The sequence below is a fragment of the Montipora capricornis genome, chromosome 3 (genome assembly GCF_036669925.1).
Source record: "Montipora capricornis isolate CH-2021 chromosome 3, ASM3666992v2, whole genome shotgun sequence".
Taxonomy (NCBI): domain Eukaryota; kingdom Metazoa; phylum Cnidaria; class Anthozoa; order Scleractinia; family Acroporidae; genus Montipora; species Montipora capricornis.
The window spans coordinates 69,379,935-69,397,434 of NC_090885.1; the positions used below are offsets into that span (position 1 = coordinate 69,379,935).

At 38.4% G+C, this 17,500-nt stretch overlaps 1 protein-coding gene across 1 annotated transcript in view; it reads right to left on the reverse strand.

Moving 5' to 3' along the window:
* The window catches only part of LOC138041027 (N-acetyl-D-glucosamine kinase-like), a 16,465-nt gene extending 7,600 nt beyond the window's left edge, over window positions 1–8,865 (reverse strand). Inside the window, exons 1-2 of the mRNA XM_068886793.1 lie at window positions 8,818–8,865; window positions 7,221–7,331 (exon numbers count right to left, since the gene is read on the reverse strand). Coding sequence (XP_068742894.1) covers window positions 7,221–7,331; window positions 8,818–8,863 — 157 coding nt within the window. The 5' untranslated portion in view covers window positions 8,864–8,865. The remainder of the gene's footprint in view (window positions 1–7,220; window positions 7,332–8,817) is intronic.
* Window positions 8,866–17,500: the final 8,635 nt, after the last annotated feature.

Sequence of the window (17,500 nt, forward strand, 5' to 3'; positions counted from 1 at the left end):
GACACCAACGCAAACTCATAAGAGGTCACATCCAGGTAGTCTGAAACCAAGGCAACAAGGGCACAACAATAAGACAGCGTGTACATTTTTCGAAACGGACGATTGTGTGATTTACTTGGAAAGAAAATGTATTATTATTGTGCTGTCATCGCACTATGAGAAACAGACACCAACGCAAGCTCATAAGAGGTCACATCCAGGTAGTCTGAAACCAAGGTAACAAGGGCACAATAATAAGACAGCGTGTTCATTTCTCGAAACGGACGATCATGTGATTTACATCGAAAGAAAGTGCATTATTATTGTGCTGTCATCGCACTATGAGTAACAGACACCAACGCAAGCTCATAAGAGGTCACATCCAGGTAGTCTGAAACCAAGGTAACAAGGGCACAATAATAAGACAGCGTGTTCATTTCTCGAAACGGACGATCATGTGATTTACATCGAAAGAAAGTGCATTATTATTGTGCTGTCATCGCACTATGAGTAACAGACACCAACGCAAGCTCATAAGAGGTCACATCCAGGTAGTCTGAAACCAAGGCAACAAGGGCACAACAATAAGACAGCGTGTACATTTTTCGAAACGGACGATTGTGTAATTTACTTGGAAAGAAAATGTATTATTATTGTGCTGTCATCGCACTATGAGAAACAGACACCAACGCAAGCTCATAAGAGGTCACATCCAGGTAGTCTGAAACCAAGGTAACAAGGGCACAATAATAAGACAGCGTGTTCATTTCTCGAAACGGACGATCATGTGATTTACATCGAAAGAAAGTGCATTATTATTGTGCTGTCATCGCACTATGAGAAACAGACACCAACGCAAGCTCATAAGAGGTCACATCCAGGTAGTCTGAAACCAAGGTAACAAGGGCACAATAATAAGACAGCGTGTTCATTTCTCGAAACGGACGATCATGTGATTTACATCGAAAGAAAGTGCATTATTATTGTGCTGTCATCGCACTATGAGAAACAGACACCAACGCAAGCTCATAAGAGGTCACATCCAGGTAGTCTGAAACCAAGGTAACAAGGGCACAATAATAAGACAGCGTGTTCATTTCTCGAAACGGACGATCATGTGATTTACATCGAAAGAAAGAGCATTATTATTGTGCTGTCATCGCACTATGAGTAACAGACACCAACGCAAGCTCATAAGAGGTCACATCCAGGTAGTCTGAAACCAAGGCAACAAGGGCACAATAATAAGACAGCGTGTTCATTTCTCGAAACGGACGATCATGTGATTTACATCGAAAGAAAGTGCATTATTATTGTGCTGTCATCGCACTATGAGTAACAGACACCAACGCAAGCTCATAAGAGGTCACATCCAGGTAGTCTGAAACCAAGGTAACAAGGGCACAATAATAAGACAGCGTGTTCATTTCTCGAAACGGACGATCATGTGATTTACATCGAAAGAAAGTGCATTATTATTGTGCTGTCATCGCACTATGAGTAACAGACACCAACGCAAGCTCATAAGAGGTCACATCCAGGTAGTCTGAAACCAAGGTAACAAGGGCACAATAATAAGACAGCGTGTTCATTTCTCGAAACGGACGATCATGTGATTTACATCGAAAGAAAGTGCATTATTATTGTGCTGTCATCGCACTATGAGTAACAGACACCAACGCAAGCTCATAAGAGGTCACATCCAGGTAGTCTGAAACCAAGGCAACAAGGGCACAACAATAAGACAGCGTGTACATTTTTCGAAACGGACGATTGTGTGATTTACTTGGAAAGAAAATGTATTATTATTGTGCTGTCATCGCACTATGAGTAACAGACACCAACGCAAGCTCATAAGAGGTCACATCCAGGTAGTCTGAAACCAAGGCAACAACGACACAATAATAAGACAGCGTGTTCATTTCTCGAAGCGGATGATTGTATGATTTACTTGGAAAGAAAATGTATTATTATTGTGCTGTCATCGCACCATGAGTAACAGACACCAACGCAAGCTCATAAGGGGTCACATACAGGTAGTCTGAAACCGAGGCAACAAGGGCACAATAATAAGACAGCGTGTACATTTCTCGAAACGGACGATTGTGTGATTTACTTGGAAAGAAAATGTATTATTATTGTGCTGTCATCGCACCATGAGTAACAGACACCAACGCAAGCTCATAAGAGGTCACATCCAGGTAGTCTGAAACCGAGGCAACAAGGGCACAATAATAAGACAGCGTGTACATTTCTCGAAACGGACGATTGTGTGATTTACTTGGAAAGAAAATGTATTATTATTGTGCTGTCATCGCACTATGAGTAACAGACACCAACGCAAGCTCATAAGAGGTCACATCCAGGTAGTCTGAAACCAAGGCAACAAGGGCACAATAATAAGACAGCGTGTACATTTTTCGAAACGGACGATTGTGTGATTTACTTGGAAAGAAAATGTATTATTATTGTGCTGTCATCGCACTATGAGTAACAGACACCAACGCAAGCTCATAAGAGGTCACATCCAGGTAGTCTGAAACCAAGGCAACAAGGGCACAATAATAAGACAGCGTGTTCATTTCTCGAAACGGACGATCGTGTGATTTACTTGGAAAGAAAATGTATTATTAATGTGCTGTCATCGGTTTTGAACGGTGCTGTTTCGAATGGAAGTCCTTAACTTACGTTTGTCAAGTTTTCTATGTCAAGTGGAATTACATATCCACGGAACCCGAACCGATATTTCATACTGTTTTTTAAAATTACTATTTTGTAATAACGCTTTGTGCTATAAAACCCCTGAAATAGGCATCAGAGAAACTGAACAGACAGAGAAACAGAGAAACTGAACAGACGAACATCGCGAAGCGAAGTACCACGTGGTCTTCAATGGCGGTCAAGTTTTCCCACTTCTGTTTGCCACCCTTTTCAGGGGCACCCAACGACCAATTAGTTGTAAAATGTATTATTATACCCCAGTTAATGAAAATAAATGTTATTAAGGCATTTTCAGGTGTTTTTCAGTGTTGCTGGGAAAAAATTATCTGTTCCTTTTTCCCAGCAAGACACACAAGAAATTTCCCAGCCAGCTAGATAAAATTGGTTGGTTTCCCAGCCAGCTGATCAAATTTATTTCCCAGCCAGGAATTAAATTACTTAATTAATTAATATATATATATATATATATATATATATATATATATATATATATATAATACTACTACTACTACTACTAATAATGATGATGATGATGATAACAATAACAATACTTATATTGATAATGATAATGGAACGATAATGTGAAACACACAGCTGTAGTTCTTGTGTTAGTATGATACTCTACATGTACTGCCGTCTCGAGCAGTTTGAATTCTAGGAGCCTTTTGTCACCCTGGAGAGCGAGCACAGAATACATAATACCTAGCAACATTGTACACAAAAGCAATAAAATACTTGCTAGGATACACCTGTATTGTCTACAATAAGGCAGAACAACTGGAACCTTGAAATAGCTCTTCATTTTACATTTTTATTGATCTCTTCAGTTACACAATTGCTAATGTCCAATTCCTTGCTATTTCCATGGTAGCCTGAAAAATAATTAAAAAGGAAATAAATTAGAGACCAATATTAATTGGGTAGAGCCAGCAGTAATGCTGATTGAGTTTTCAGATCTAGCTATGGACTCACTAATCATTGTTATCACAGGGAACCCACACAAAGGGTGAATTTAGAAGCAATGTATGAGAATAGCAAAAAGTTCCATAATTATTATTGTACTAAATAAATACAAATAAATAAATTTACACAAGATGAGGATTAACTATCTGAAATGATGTGCTGTTGTTATTATGGCTGAAAATGGCAAATTGTAGCAATTTTTACCAGAGCAACACACGTCCTTGAAATCTCTAAATTTCCCACAAGCAGCCACAATAACGACACAGAAGAACATTTCGGATGAAGGTTAGTTTATTCTCATCTTATATGCAAATATTTATCCCATAATTGTAGAATAATATGGAACTTTTTGCTATTCTCATACATTGCTTCTAAATTCAATAATACCAAGGGTCAAACACATTATGTAGGCATCCTGTGATTGTTAGTATTTGTAAAAAGTAGACTTGAGCCCCTGTAATTCTTAGATGCAGAAACCTTACGCTTAAGTTGAAACATGTTTATTTATCATGAATGTCTTTGCGGATTGGCAAAAAAAAACAGCTTAAGGTGATAAGATCTATTTGTCATCATGGTGCAGAGCAGTCAACAAATTTAGCTATATATCTTTCCAGATCAACTGAAAAATTAAAAAAAAAATTCCCTTGAATCGCCAAATATGACAATCTTATCAAGATCAGTAAAATTTCTACAGGCCATGTAGGTCTAGCACTTAAACTGGTCAAAATGAATGGACTTTCTCCATGCCATAAATTATTTTAATAAAATTTAAAATGTTACCATGACTGAACAACTGTTGAGCGTCTTCCTCCCAATGACATGGATGTGCAGCCATTCACATTAAAGGAGAATTGAAACTGAATAGACAACTGAATAGAGGGCCACAAAGGAAACAAAGTTCTCAGTGCAAACCATGAGTGCCCTAACTGAACCTGATGAAAGAGAGAGGGTCGTAAGAATGAACAAACAATGAATGGCCATCGTCACAAGCCTAACTCAACCTGATGGAAGAGAGATGGTCGTAAGAATGAACAAACAATGAATGGCCATCGTCACAAGCCTAACTCAACCTGATGCGGGAAGAGAGAGGGTCGTAAGAATGAACAAACAATGAATGGCCATCGTCACAAGCCTAACTCAACCTGATGGAAGAGAGATGGTCGTAAGAATGAACAAACAATGAATGGTCATCGTCACAAGCCTAACTCAACCTGATGGAAGAGAGATGGTCGTAAGAATGAACAAACAATGAATGGTCATCGTCACAAGCCTAACTCAACCTGATGGAAGAGAGATGGTCGTAAGAATGAACAAACAATGAATGGTCATCGTCACAAGCCTAACTCAACCTGATGGAAGAGAGATGGTCGTAAGAATGAACAAACAATGAATGGCCATCGTCACAAGCCTAACTCAACCTGATGCGGGAAGAGAGAGGGTCGTAAGAATGAACAAACAATGAATGGCCATCGTCACAAGCCTAACTCAACCTGATGGAAGAGAGGTGGTCGTAAGAATGAACAAACAATGAATGGTCATCGTCACAAGCCTAACTCAACCTGATGGAAGAGAGATGGTCGTAAGAATGAACAAACAATGAATGCCCATCGTCACAAGCCTAACTCAACCTGATGGAAGAGAGAGGGTCGTAAGAATGAACAAACAAAGAATGGCCATCGTCACAAGCCTAACTCAACCTGATGGAAGAGGGAGGGTCGTAACAATGAACAAACAAAGAATGCCCATCTTCACAAGCCTAACTCAGTTTGGCTTTGTACAGAGACAAAGTATGACTAAAGATAATTTGTGATTGTTGAAAATTAAAGGAAAAGTAAACAATCTGCCAAGTAAAAAAGAATTAGTGCTGTTGGTCACAATAACAATAATTGTTTTGTCAATGTATGTGTTGATGACAACAGTTATTGCTGACACAATCATACATTGTAAGAACAATAGTATGTTTTAATTAAGCACTCAACCCAATACAAAACAGCTGATCATCAGAAGCATTCTCACAATTAAAACCACAGTCTGACCAAAACCAACAAAGTTTTCTTAGTCAGAGAAAAAAAAAACAATAGTAAAAGCCTGCATATACGAACACATATATATTTTTTGTCTGGCAAAATAGGGATACTTGGATGCAGGCTTTAAGTGGGTTCTTGACAAGGTCCTAATTTCTATGTAGGAGATATAGGTAATTTGATTGCCAGAAAAATAAATATTTGCGATCTCAAAGTCAAACTCCTTGGTTAAAGTGTTTATTGCAATTTAACTGTTACTCACATAATTATAGAACCTGCTTGATTTTAGTTCACTAAACAGGGTTTTGTATAATTATGCCAAATATGTGCCAACAGGTTCTTACAAAAGGATCTCTTCGCAGGAGTTCTCGAGAGTAATAAATCGTCTTTCTAGCGAAATAAACTAAAGTAAAATAAGTGCGAATTTTTCTTGATTTTTACCTTGTGTTTGAGGAAAGCACCTGGTTGATCCCGTGGCTGCCGCCTACACGAATAAGAAAAATACGTACTGCTCTCAATTTTTTACCATTCGTTGGCTCAATTCGCTTCAACTGTAAAAGATCATCACGCACTTGACTAATACAGATAACCGAAAAAAAGCATTAAAACAACTACAATAGGAAGTCTTATACCTCCGAAAACGCTGATACCAAACACATTGTACACCGTCGAAACTCTGGTCGAAACTGAAATCTGTGAATGAAAATACAAGTTAATACTGTTAAATTCACTCTGTTCATTTCAATTCGGTGTAGAAGAACATCACGAGAATCTCAGCATACAGATAAAATAACAATGGAAATTAATCTTACATGTAAATGAGGAAAACAGCACAATCCGTGTTCGTCGATCTGTGGAACCTCCGCACGACCCTCCGCGCGCTTTTAACAAACGACCGAACAAAACCGACACAGGTTTTTTCCGCAAGCGCAATCACTCTGACCAGCCGTCGTATGTTTGTCGTTCTCAGTCTTCAGAGTTTCTACAGCCAGCTCGGGTTGAAATGCTAGAAAAAGTCAGTAATTCCCAGGCAAAACCTCTATCAATAATAAATTTCCCAGCCAGCTCATCGGAACATCTGTATTTTTGCCAGCCAGCAAGATTCCTCTGGGGAACAGATAAAGTGAGGAACAGATTCGTTGGGTGCCCCTGCCTTTTTCATTCTTGGTAAAAGTAAGGAAGGGACACGTCTTGTTCCAGGTTGCTGTAAATCTGAATTTTCTCTGAGCAAAGAGTTGAGTGTATTGAGTACAAGAATTGACTATATTAAAAGGCTTTTTGTTCACGTTTATGCTTTGTTGCTTTATGAAAATGCAGATTTAGAAATATTTTGCACATGAATTTCGAATTTGTTCAAACACACGTATATTTGGAACTCCTTTTTCATTGGGTTTTTAAACCAATCCATCTGACCACAACAGCACTTTCTAGTTGGCTAATGATCTAATGAATTATAAATGAGTTTGAGAATGTCATTTCAACAACAGTAAGTATATTTAAGCACAATAAACATATTTAAATAAAAGCACCGACCTGACCCTTCATCACCCATCAAGTGTCCCCACCCTCCACAGTTAACTGTTTTCCCACTTGGCATTAACATCTGACAGTTTGAACCAGTTCCTGATATCAAAACTATGCCACCTAAAGCAGGAAGCAAAAAAAATCCTGCATTTGTTACATACAAGGACATCAGCTAAGTTAACAGAGTGAACATGAAATAAGATAGTTTATAAAATAGTTAGGATAGTACACACACTCTCATTGGTCAATATCTGTGTTTAGACGAGAGTATGGAAACACTGGGCTGTGACATCACAAGAATTTTGATTGTATATCTATTGTCAGATGCGCGTTTTGATTGGTTGGTAGGAAATATGAGCTTGTGTTAAGAAAACTGTTTCAATCAAGAAGTAAAAAAACAGAATTTTTCTTCATTTGTTGAATTATCTTTGAGCAATATTTCCTAAAAGGAATAGAGGACTTTTTTTCGTGTTTCCATAGCCTCACCTAAACACTCAGGGAAGTTGGGAGAATTCTCAATAGTTATGCATTTAAAACTGTCTTGAATTCTCCTAACCCCCCCTCGTGTTTATATGAGGCTATGGAAACACGGAAAACGACCCCTATTGCCTAAATTTTACCCAATGGCTGAACGGAATAGTCTTGACATTGACCAAATGGTGACTGATTAATTTTTCTTTAGTATTCATGCTAATCAGACCTACAATTTGGTTTACACATTCTTTTGAATTTTGCCTATTGTAGCATTGAATAAGACATTAAGAAATACCTATGAAATTTGGCAGTCATAATGACAACGGTCTATTGACTGGAGTGATCTCCTGTGTGACCAGTATGGTATTGAGGCCAAGTGTCAAACTTGTTTCATGCAAAATAGAACAAGAGGCAATATTACAGGTTTCTGTTTTGTTCGACTGGTATTGGCCACCCATGATTCAAGTGCACGTTGAGTTTAAACCAGTAATTCAATGTACTCATTTAAAAGCCAGATATTTGCCTTGGTTATTCACATATGTCCTGAAATGCCCATAATAGCCCATTTCCAAGTTGTAGTTTGCCTCGGTTTCAAAGCGAGTCCTGGTGCACAACCATTCAAATGGAAATGAGTGGTATATTTTCATGCAAATCAAACTCATTATCATTTGAATGGTTGAGCACCAAGACTCGTTTTGAAACCGAAGCAAACAGCAACTCGAAAATGGCCTATTGCTCTTCTCCCCAATTTCAACATCCCATGTGTCTTGGAGTCTCGAAGTGTCCCCCAAATGTTGCTCCTCAAGTAAGGAAAAACAGCAACATTTACTGTAACTTAAAAGTAACGCTAACCTTTAGTTATTTACCCTTACCATATTGTTGGAAATAGGTAACAAAGGCATTGAGTTAAAGGGACATTTAATGTTGGATGTCAAAATTGGGCATGCATCTCTGGACATACCTGTAAGTGTATTTATTGGGGAAAGGTGGATCTTGCATTTCAGAACCACCACTGTAAAACTAATGACAGAGGCAATGTCCCCTAATTAACCCCAAATTTACTGGGAAGGCTCACTTGGAAGAAAGACCTATAAATTAAATAGTGATGAAGCATCTTTCAGGCTTAGGATACCTTTATCTGATGACGTAGCAATTGCACCAACAGTGTCACAGCACATATGGTATTCCAGAGATGCCAACCTAAGGAGATCTAAAATCTGGAGATTTTTTTCCAACCGGTCTCCCCTCCCCTCCCCCCTCGATCAACCTACCCACTCCCCCTCCCCTCCTCTCCCCCCCTTAAACGCACCCACCCATCCCCCAGCAGCTCCTTCAGAATACAAGAATATTCTGCCGCCATTGTGAATTTGCGGGAAAACAGGGTACTTATGTCAAGAATTTTTATTGGTTAATCGGAGATCCAATCAAACAATCGGTTATATGGCTATTTTTAGCAAATCATTTTGTTTAGTTCTATTAACGTGTGTTTGAAACTCAGAGATGAAGAAGTGCATTAAGAAACAATGAAACGAGTTTGAAAATATCGATTTTTTTTAAACTTGGGGATGCAATTTGAGTCTAGAAAGGAGAAACGTCTGTAAAATGTTCAGAGCCGTTTTTATCCGGGAGATTAAATGACCCGTACGGGAGACCGGGAGATTCGTTCCGTATCCGGGAGACTCCCGGATAATCCGCGAGAGTTGGCACGTATGGTATTCGTTACTACAGTTTGGGTATTTGGATGTCATGATAGATACTGCTTGTTGCTGCATCTCTTCTTTCTCCAAGCCACTTAATGATAGCCCCTAAAAGTCATTTTAAAAACCTGAAAATCGACTTGTTTTGCACATGTCACTCCACAAAAAGATTCAGAGGATTCAGTAGGGATGCAGAGGGAGAACTCCATTATGGTAGACCTACCAGCTTGCAACCTGATTAGGTTTAAGTTCTACGTGTATTAATCTCGTTTATCCATCCCCCAAGATGGATACAAGCCAATTTGTCACTTCCAAATGAAGCATCTACATTCTTTACTTGGCAAAGGTTTCCCATCATGCCAAAAATTAAAAAGAGTAAACAAGTACATAAAATACTGTCAAATAACAACTACAGAAACAAATAAACAGTCATCATATTTAAAAAAAGGGCTCTAAAAGCTGATATAAAAAGTTCCAGAGTCTCCATTGGCCTTATATCTATTGGCAGAGTGATCCACCCTTTCAAGAGTTCTGAGGAAAACACTCTTTGCAGAAATGTTCCCTTTGGTATGAGGATTTATAAAAGAAGCGTGAGATCTTGTGTTATAAACATGAGATGGTACATCTAAATAATTTGGCATTGTCAATGCAGAACTGCCTTTCAGTAATTCATAAAAGAGTTCCAATCAGTGGCATTTTCATCTTGCTTCCAACGTCGGCTAGCTCAATGAATGACTAGTAAGCGAGTTACAACAACTCCTTCCTCTCTTGTACATCTTAATGTATGTAATTCTTTACTTAATCTTAGTGATAAAAAGTTATTGTCAATTTCACACACTTCTGAGGTACACTGCAATTCTGTTGAAAATTACACTCTTCAACTAACTCATACCATATGAAAGTCATGAGAACATTAAAGTGGTACTACGACCAAAAAAAAAATTTGTTTTTCCTTTGGATTTCAAAACTATGTTAACTAAATACTAACTCACCCAAGTTTTAAGTTCTGATTTTAAAAAGACACCTATTTATTTTAGCTGGAATTTTCTTATTTATTGGTCCGCCATTACTAACTTTAAAATCTTGAGAGAGCTGGGTCGAGGAGAAAATGACATCAAACACGCACTAGTTACTGGGTTGCCTATGGCAAACCAGTCAAGGTCTGCGTTGATTTCGTCGTTTTTACTGGGTTGCCAACCCAGTCGGAATCTGTCTTTAATTTCGTCGTTTTTTTATTTTTCGTTTTCTTTTTTTTTTTTTTATTTTTTTCCGTGTCGGTAAAAGTCTTGCCTGTCACTCCCCTGCTAAGTGGTGTCTTTGTGCATAGAGCCTTCTACGCGTATTTTCTTAGGATCGAGAGGGTAGTGGGAAATGCGTAGATTTCTCTGGTGGACACAGTAGAACGATTAACTTAACCGGCAATGGCGTCGAAAGTCATGTAACGCGAATGGCGTTTTAGTGGATCTTTGAACAAAATGTACCCTTATGAAGCTCAATAATGGCAAGCGAATTGGATACTGAACAAGAGAGGCGGTCGAATGTTAGGAGCGACGAGTAATGGACTTCGACAACAATCTGTCGCCCGTCGAGCCGTAATCAAAGTGAGCTGTCTTCCTAAAATTTTGCCAAGTGTGGTGTTTTGTACAACACTCAAACCAAATGAACAGTTCTCTGGTAACTCAGTATGGGTTCAACAAAGACAGAGAAGGAATCCATATGGTGGATCTGTTATCTCAGTTGTCTCGCTATTTGTTAGATTTGTATTTACCTGTTCTCAACTCTGCACAGTCTTCCGGTATAACAATAGGAAATTTCACTAATAAGCCATTGACGTGAATGGCGTTTTCGTGGATCTTTAAACAAAATATACCCTCATGGAGCTCAAGAATGGATCGTCAATTGGATGAGCAAGACAGCGCTGAAAACTTGAAATATCTGGATTTTAAGAGACGAGTAATGGTCTTCGACAACAATTTCATTTTTCGCCTTTGGATATCAAGTGAGCTTTGTTTCTAATCTTTTAGTAACTTGGTATTATATAAAATACGGAAATCAAATAGCAATTTTTTTATGGATTTAACCATAGTTACTAACTATGATTTAACAAATTAACATTGAAGGAATCGAACGCCTACAAGAATGCATCACAGTGTTTACTCAAGTCGCATCTTAGTTGTCTGACAATTTACATTTACCGGTATTTTACTCAACTCTGCAAAGGTTTAAAATATTTGGAAATGTGACAGTGAAGAATTATTTGAATGAAAGTTGTTGTGGCTTTTGTGCTTCATTATTTACGGTCAGCGTTCCGAGTCGAAAAGGGTTTTGATGTGAACTGTCAAAAATGTATTTAATTGCATCTCTTGTTTGCACGCACGCAATTGAAATAGGAAGGTATTTTTGCCTCTAATAGTAAATATGTCGTTTGTTTCGATTAATTTTTCGCTGGAAAAGGATTTTGCCGAGATATTTCCAGCCTTTGTGAACTTTAATATCATGTTGTGTAATTTTCGAGCTTAACAAATTTGCATACGTGTGTTGAAATATGATACGGGAGCATTTTTGTGGTATAGTGTAACGAAAATAAACAGGTCTGTTGGAAGCTTGCTTGAGTTTCAACAAAATGACCCCCAAAATCGGCAAAAAAAATCTGACACTGATGAATAATAAAGTAGCTGCTATCCCCAAAACGATGGAATTACCTGGCGATAAATAACCTCGTCTTGGAGAGTTTTGACTGTCAACCTGAACCCAAAATGTTTGTCGCTGATCGTAACTTTTTGTATTCTATATTCACGGTTCAAAATAAATGTTGTTTTCATGTCGTAAATATGTTATTCTCGAGCGATCGTCCTGGAAACTTCCTTCTGCTCCTAAAACTGTGTATCAATATTTATTTACTTTTGCGTCAATATTTGTTTTTGCATAAAGCAAGCTAACAAAATCTGTACCTCGCTGAGTTCGCATTTGTTAGCGTTAATAGTATTTTCGGTCCGATGCTTCTGTTTTATGAGGGGTATATTACTTTGGTCTCCCATCCAAACACTAACCCCGCCCAACAGCGCTTAACTTCAGTAATTTTCGGTATTACAAAGCTGTCAGATGCTCAGAGGGCACGCTTAAACTTGTGGTCAAAAGAAGTTTATCAACATGTCAGCCCAGAAGCCAGTGTTTCTCACTTCCCATTTATTTTCTTCAATCTTTCTGGGTTCAGTACTTTGCTAGTAACCACATGTCTTCTCAGACTATTTACCCAAGACTTCTACCATGGCACTACAATGATAGACAATACCAAAACAATATCGTGCACTGTTAAAGCTACATATTACGCAAGGACAGGTCTGTTTCATCGTACGAACGTGTGAGGACCTCTGAGCCAAAGGGCCTCGTCTGGTATGACCTCTTAATGACCGCCCAACTTGAAAAAAATTGTCTGGAACGGTGCACGTACCACAGGCAACCCAGTGTACCCTCACGGAGGGTCTAGTTTTATTTTTTTCCGTGTCGGGAAAATTCTTGCCTGTCACTCCCCTGCTAAGTGGTGTGCATAGAGTCTTCTCTGCGTATTTTGTTAGGTTTGAGGGGGCTGGGGTAATTCGTAGCTTGCTCTGCACAATTAACCTGTAATTGCGTCGAAAGTCATTGTAACGCGAATGGCGTTTTAGTATATCTTTAAAGAAATATACCCATATGGAGCTCAAGAATGGAACGTCAAGACAGGCGGTGAAACATAAGGATCTGGAATCTTAAAAGCGACGAGTAATGGACTTCGACAGCGTGAATCTTTCGCCCGTCGAGCCGAAATCAAAATGAGCTGTACTTCTAATATTTCGCCAAAGTGGTGTTACGTACAACACTGAAACCAAATGGAAATTTCTCTGGTAAATTACGGGTTCAACAAAGACAGAGAAGGAATCGAATACCACAAGTAGATCTGTGATCTCTGTTGTGTGTCTCACAGTGTTTACTGAAGTCGCATCTATTTAAAGTTTGCCTGTTTGTCCGTCAAGTAACATTCATTTTGTACTCAACTCTGCAAAGGTTTAAAAAAATTGGAAATGTGACAGTGAAAAATTATTTGAATGAAAGCTTGTTGTCTCTTTTGTGCTTTATTATTTACGGTCAAGGTTCTTTCGAAAAGGGTTTGATGTGAACTGTCAGAAATTTATTTAATTGCATATGCTTTGTGATTGTGTGTTTCGCTTGCACGCACGCAACTGAAATAGGAAGGGTTTCTTGCCTCTTATAGCAGATATGTTGCTTGTTTCAAGAAATGTTTCGCTGGAAAATGTTTCTGTGAAATTTCCAGCTTTTGTAAATTTATCATGTGTAATTTTCGAGTTTTGCAAATTTGCATACATGTGTTGAAATGTGACACGGGGAGAATTTTTGTGGTAACGCACAAGTCACGAAAATAAACAGGTCTGTTGGAAGCGTGCTAGAGTTTCAACAAAATGACCCCCAAAATCGGCAAAAGATTGTGACGCTGATGAATAAAAAAGTAGCTGTTATTACCATAAACGATGGAATTACCTGGTGATAAATAACCTTGTCTTGGAGAGTAAATTTTTGATTTTCCAGAAACAATGGTCAACCTCTGAGAGTTGGGCGATTGTGATCTTTGTGTTGAATTCGCACATTTCTTGTCAAAATTTATAACAATTGAAAGAAAAAGAAAACTAAAAAAAACAAAACCTGTGAAACTCACAGATGACGTAACACAAAGGAAAACAAAAGAGCAAAAAAACATCAAACAATAACCTAACCCCACCACGAGCTAACAAAACAAAGAAAAAGTTTCACAGGTTTTTACACCGAGGTAAACCCAAAAACCCGGTATCTTGGCATCATTTGACACAGATGCTTCACTGTTTCGCGGTAACTTGATCACTGCGCCCGCTGAATCCGATGTGCGATTTACTCGGTGCAGCCAGAAGTACAATTACAACCAAAAAAACTAAAATCTCCCAAAATGTTTTTCGCTGTTGGTAACTTTTTATATTCGTGGTTCAAAATTAATGTTGTTTTCATGTCGTAAATTTTGATACCGATGGCAAAATATTTTATTCGCGATAGACCGTCCTGAAACTTCCTTCTGCTCTTCTTAAAATCTGTGTATCCATATTTATTTACTTTTACATCAATATTTGTTTTGCATAAAGCAAGCTAACAAAATCTGTATCTTGCTTGGTTCGCATTTGTTAGCGTTAATAGTATTTTCGGTCAGATGTTTCTATTTTATGAGGGCTATATTGTTTTAGTCTCCCATCCAAACACTAACCCCGCCGAACAGGGAGCGCTTAACTTCAGTGAACTTCGGTATTACAAAGCTGTCAGATGCTCAGAGGGCGCACTTAAACTTGTTGTGAAAAGAAGTTTATCAACATGTCAGCCCAGAAGCCAATGTTTCTCACCTCCCATTTATTTTCTTCAATCTTTCTGGGTTCAGTACTTTGCTAGAAACCAAATGTCTTCTCAGACTATTTACCCAAGACTTCTACCATGGCACTACAATGATAGACAATACCAAAACAATATGGTGCACTGTTAGAGCTACATATTACGCAAGGACAGATCTGTTTCGTCCTACGAACGTGTGAGGACCTGTGAGCCAAAGGGCCTTTTCTGGTATGACTTCTTAATGACCCCCCAACTTGAAAAAAATTGTCTGGAACAGTTCACGTACCACAGGCAAACCAGTGTACCCTCACGGAGGGTCTAGTTTAAGAATGCAATGTGTGTGTCCGCGGCCTAATTAATATGCAGCACGGGAGTTTCGGGCTTTTAGACTTTTCAACCCGTGTTTTGCATAATTATATAATAAATTGCGTTTACACGCTGAAATTTTAAGCTAAAGAGTAAATGACGTCATTTTCTCTAGATCCAACCCTCTGAGGTCCAATCGGCCAGTTTTGAACGTGAGTAATGGCGGACCATGAAATCCAAAACTTACACTCAAAATAAACAGCCTTTGGATAAAACTCAAAGCTCAAAATTTTGCCAGTTAGGTGTTAAGCGAACACGCTTTAAAAATCTGAAGAAAAAAAGGAAATGATTTTTTGATCATAGTACCACTTTAAGAGCCAAACCAAAACTCACATCTGATTTAAGTTGGCAGGTACATGTACGTACACTATGGATACAGGTATTATTCCACGAGTAGTCCTTCGTAATAATAATAATAATAATAATAATAATAATAATTATTATTATTATTATTATTATTGTTATTATTATTATTATTATTATTATTTGACTTAGAGAAACACAGGAACTTGCAACCTCAATTTAATGGTCATGTATAAAATGAACGTGAAAGAAGGTGGTTTTCTATTTTTACCTTGCCCTAGTCAATGGAGTCACCTGTGGTCTTAGTCTGAAACAGCAGACTTGAGACTTCATAAAATTTTCCAGCCATATCAAAACAAAGTAGCAAATTCCAGTAACCATCACTGAAGAAGGAATCCGGATGAATTTTAAAAGCTTTCTGTTACTTTCAAAAATTTTGTTGGTGAACAAAAATATTTAATTTATTAAAATATCTTAACATGAAAATATCTTAATGCATCTGCTTTATAAACAGGGAAGTTTTTGAACAACTGAAGCAGTACTAGTGCCCCACTCTTCCTTAGACTGTAAATTTACCAGCAACTTGCAGCCAGTTCTGTTGTAAAAGGAAAATTCATAAAGTAGAACTTTATAATCATGACTCTGCATATTGCAAGCTCACCAGAGATGCCAAAGGTTTACAGACATCAATTGCTGCTGTCCTTTTAGCTTCCTCTACCATCACATTATTTCACTCTGTGGAGGCACTCATCTAAACCAATCAGCTATATAAAGACAGACCTGTAGTTACTAAAAACTGTGGAAGTTGTGGCAGCTTCTGCAGGTACCGGAGCACAAATTACGTAAAACAAAAGAAACAAAAGACAGAAAACAAAACAACTCCAAATAAAGACTAATCCCAAGCGACCAAAAACACATGGCTTCCCGGTACCTGCAGAAAGACCCGGAAGTTTGTCATAGCCCTGACATTACACAAGTCACACTTCAAGTTAACACTCACTCTGAACGTGGCAAAATATGTATAATCAGCATGTGTAGTGTTAGGAGCTCTCATTATTCGGCTATTACTTGGAATTGACACAGAATCTATTCTTTAAAGTCTCAGACATTGTTAAATTCAGTCTGTTGATTTTGGTTCTGGGTAGTGAGCAAATAAGAGACTGTTTTGCTAGAGCTCGTTCTACATGACCCATCATCACACAGACACAGAAACATACCCAGTGATTTGTGCCAAACCCCGAGCTTCGGCCTATTGGCTGAGCTTCGGCCAACATTATTGCTGTTGAACCTGACCCACCACTGAAAAAAAAACAGAAATGGAGTAGGTATTAACAAGAGAAAATGAGGGGACAGAGAGGGAGGCTCCCGGTCCAGCCCTTGGGATATGTCATGTCCACGAAAGTTATTTTTAGACGAGCGGAAGTCTTCCGAGACGTCCGCATGCTGGCCTACCTCGGTCCGATGCTTGAAAGAAAATAAATATTCATCAGCCTTCCACGTGCGCCGTCATTTTCTCTTTTCACTAAGAACCTAAGAGCGAGGCAGGACTGCATGCGGACGTCTCGGAAGACAGACTTCCCCTAGAACAAAGACTTCCGCTCGTCTAAAAATAACTTTCGTGGACATGACATATCCCGGCCAACGCCCTGAGCCTCCGTCTCTGTCCCCTTATTTTCTCTTGGTATTAATTAAAAGCTGGGATTTTTAATACAAGGAATAATTATTCAGAATACCCCGCCACAGCTAACCACTATTGTTTCCCCTATGCGGCATCTTCTGAAGAACGAGACTTAATACAATAGAGCTTATTCTTATTGAATGAAATGCAAATAAGTGGCGGGGTATTCTGAAGTTTAGCCAAAAAATAAATAACAAATTGAACAGATGATGAGCTCGAGTATGCAATGAAACAAAATAAGTTAATGTTTAAAGTTACATTTACGTTAAACGTTATTGTACACAAGCACAAGCCATGTAAACTACAAAACGTGGGATTTCAACAGTTGCTTCATTTGAAAATAATGCAGTTGCCAGCCCGCGGCCGGTCGT